This window comes from Penaeus monodon, chromosome 30 (assembly GCF_015228065.2).
Source record: "Penaeus monodon isolate SGIC_2016 chromosome 30, NSTDA_Pmon_1, whole genome shotgun sequence".
In the NCBI taxonomy this organism is placed as follows: Eukaryota; Metazoa; Arthropoda; class Malacostraca; order Decapoda; family Penaeidae; genus Penaeus; species Penaeus monodon.
The window spans coordinates 15,341,532-15,344,796 of NC_051415.1; the positions used below are offsets into that span (position 1 = coordinate 15,341,532).

General features: G+C 48.2%; 1 protein-coding gene across 3 annotated transcripts in view; it reads right to left on the minus strand.

Moving 5' to 3' along the window:
• LOC119592551 (alkaline phosphatase-like) overlaps positions 1-3,265 on the minus strand; it is a 16,788-nt gene that overhangs the window by 1,759 nt on the left and 11,764 nt on the right. The window contains exons 6-13 of one of the 3 annotated variants that reach the window (XR_005230443.1): positions 2,853-3,051; positions 2,404-2,537; positions 2,144-2,245; positions 1,925-2,021; positions 1,723-1,820; positions 1,493-1,616; positions 1,051-1,355; positions 85-260 (exon numbers count right to left, since the gene is read on the minus strand). Coding sequence is in view for 2 of the 3 variants with exons in the window: in XM_037941417.1 (XP_037797345.1) it covers positions 159-260; positions 1,051-1,355; positions 1,493-1,616; positions 1,723-1,820; positions 1,925-2,021; positions 2,144-2,245; positions 2,404-2,537; positions 2,853-3,051 (1,161 nt within the window). In the remaining variant the exon portion in view is untranslated. The remainder of the gene's footprint in view (positions 1-84; positions 261-1,050; positions 1,356-1,492; positions 1,617-1,722; positions 1,821-1,924; positions 2,022-2,143; positions 2,246-2,403; positions 2,538-2,852; positions 3,052-3,265) is intronic. The other 2 variants (XM_037941417.1, XM_037941416.1) reach the window with 2 other exon arrangements.

Below are 3,265 nucleotides of genomic sequence, written 5' to 3' on the forward strand. Positions count from 1 at the left end.
TAAAGGAGACAGATCAGATGAAGAGGGAACAAGAGATAAAATACAGGAGTTACAAGGCGGCCAAGGAGTGGTGCAGTGTCATACCCAATGCAAGAATACGTGTACGCGTCCACCTTACACAGGTAATGGTGTGGCGGCGGCGCCCCTGAGCTGCCTGACTACATGCTGTGGGGCTGAAGCACACTCTGCCCCAGGAGCCTCCGGACGTCTTCGGCTGAGGTGAAGCTGGACACAGACTCTGAGCCTAAGGTCGTCACGATCTGAAATATAGTTGGGTGGTCGTGGTAGGCCTCGCAACCCTGGACTCCGCAGGAGGAGGGTCGTCCTTGGACTTGATGTCAAGGCTGAATGTTGGTGATTTTTACCCTTATTTTTTGTTGTGTTTTAAGCTTTCTAGGACAAGGAATGTCGATAGGACAACCAGTTGTGAGGTGAAGCCCAGCAAGTACAAACACATGGGTTATTACACGTTCACAAACTGACATAAACTACACATTAATATTGTGTATACGATTTGGTTAAAGCGAGAATGAACGCAGACACCTAATATGCTTAAATGTATGTGAATCTCATAAACACTAAACATATATAAACATTTAAACGCACAAGACTTACACAAATACAAAACAATAACAAACACTGATAATACAGAATAGGACTAAAACAACTGCTAAACACTTACTAGACAAAAAGCTACAGACATTTATATGCGTATCGTGAAAGAAAACGCAAAACAGGACATGAGTTCAACGTCCACTACAGCAAGCATTAACTACACATATGCGCCATAACCAGGACACAATACTCATGACTTATGTCTTATGGTTTTGGTTTCCCTCCCTGCTGCCTATGTTTCTCACGTGCCCGTCCGTTTGTTTACTCAGTCATTCCCAGTCTCACCAGCAAACTTACCTGAGGCGTCTTTCAGCAAGCTCTTGTTGACCTTGAATTCTGGTGGATTATTGCCCCCCACCCCAACTTTTCATCGTCTTGCTAAGCTTTCTCCCTTTTCTGTCTGTTGGCATTTATCTTCCCCCTTTCCCCTCCTACCTTGCGCTCGTTATCATCAATGAGCTGTTGTAGAACCGGCGATAACGTGGGGAATTTCGGTCCTACGAAGGGCACGGACGGCGCTTGTCCGGAAGCCACCGCCGAAGCAACCGCGACACCTATAGACGACGTGGCTGTTGCAGTAGCGGTGGCGACGGCCTGAGGCACCGGCGGTCTAGTGAAGGAGGCGTGGGATGGCCTCTCGCACCTTTTGCCGGCGCTGGGGCCGACGCAGGCGGCGTAGGCCATGACGTGGGCAACGTAGTGTTGCTCGTGAGTGCGGTGGAAGAGGTGAGCCATAGGTCCTACACGCACAGAGTATGAAATGAAGGACAGTCCTTTAAAACTCACAATTGGTTTCACTCATTTAAGCAGCAAAAAGTTTAATACGATCTCCAGAAGTTATGTTCGTGACATTATCTAGGTCAAGAAAGTTGCTTACCTGCGGCCCAGACTCCGACGTCCTCTCCTCCGTGCGTCTCGGAAATGGGCGGGAGTGGCACGGCGGCCTGACTGCGGTAGTTTACATGTCGCGTGTCCACAGTGCGGGGATCATGACGGATTACCTAATGAAAAAATAATATTCAGCATTTAAATGCCAGATTAAAAATACATTGTCCACCTCTACATTTCTGCTTATAATTGCCTCTAAAAAGTATAAACGCTCCTTACCCTGCTCCCGTCTGTGGTGTAGTTGAAACCGGGTCCATTGGTGAACATGAGCGTCGTGTAGGGCATATTATCAATCTTGGAGATGTCACCGGTTAGACCTGGCAAGAAAAAAACATTATAAAATATCCAAAAAGCTTAGATAAACAACTATAAATTTGTCATATAAATGATTTCTATAACTTTCCCTTCTCCAGAGACTTACCAAGAATATCATTTCCACGCTCGGGGTACCCGTTAATCGTCATGACGTGAGAGTGGTCGGCCGTCACCACCACCAACGTGTCCTCCAGATCCACTTCCTGTGGCAAAACGCGAAATTAATGTTTGTTAATGTTTCTGAAAATGCTGATCTTTGTAAAGACCTACACTGCCAACATGTTATGCAACCAGACGCAACGAGGCAGCGTCGTCTCCACCCTACCTCGAGAGCGGCAGCGACTGCACTATCAAGGGCGACTGCTTCCTCGAGGGCGCGGTGGGGCAGGTTGTCGTGCAGGGCGTGGTCGATGCGGCCGCCCTCAACCTGCCGAGGGAGGGGAGGAGGTCAGAAACTAAATGGGGTCGTGGTTCTTACCTTAAGGAACTCGTATCTCACTTTACACAATACGTAAATAAAGCAATGAGGGGACGAAACTCCTTCAGACGCCATTTCGAGCCCCACTGCCTCGAGCAACATCTTACCAGGAGGAAGAATCCGTTGTCGCTCTTCTGGAGGAACTTGATGGCCTTGGTAGCCATCTGGGCGAGCGAGGGGGAGCCTGTGGGGCCGTTCACGCGGTCAACCTCGAACGGGACGTGAGTGTCGGAAAACAGACCTGCGACGGACGAATCGCATATTTTAAAACGGCATTTACATTTCCCCCGAAAAGTTAAATCTCTTTAATTAAAAATGCCATTTTACCACCGGCTAGTGGGATTTGTAGAATTCCTTCAATCAACCCTTATACAGTGTTCATGAATACCAATATGTTTAAGTATCGAAATAAGCATCCATCCATCTATGTACTTACATATTCATTTATGTATGCGTGCGTCTATGTCTAAACGTGAATGCGTGTGTGCAAGCTCCAATATGAAGCCTACAGCACAGCCAAAACGCCGGCAAGGCGACGGAGTCCGAGGTCACTTACCCAGGAGGAAGTCAGTATCGTCCACGTCGACGTTGGCCAGTTCCCCGGCACTGGTGACATAAGCAGCGCTATGGCCTCGTTGCACTTTGTCACTGAGCCACTCCCGGGTAAGGTCACGGCCGTCACGGCGAGTGCATGTGTCCTTATTCACGGGCCCCGTGCTCGCACCGAAGGACTGGCGGCCGCCTCCTAGGATCACCTGTTTGGGACATTGCCTCGTTAGTGAAGGGCGACTCCTCCAGGAGGCCATTGGTGGAGTCCTGGCACTTTTGAGATCGAGTATTCATAGAAGGGTCAAATCACTATCTATTTTCTGTTCAGCAATGTGGTAAAGTGAAAAGGTGATATAAGCTTTTGATATAAGTTTCACTTGAATATTCGCATATATTTGGCCGTCTATATCTTTAAAACAG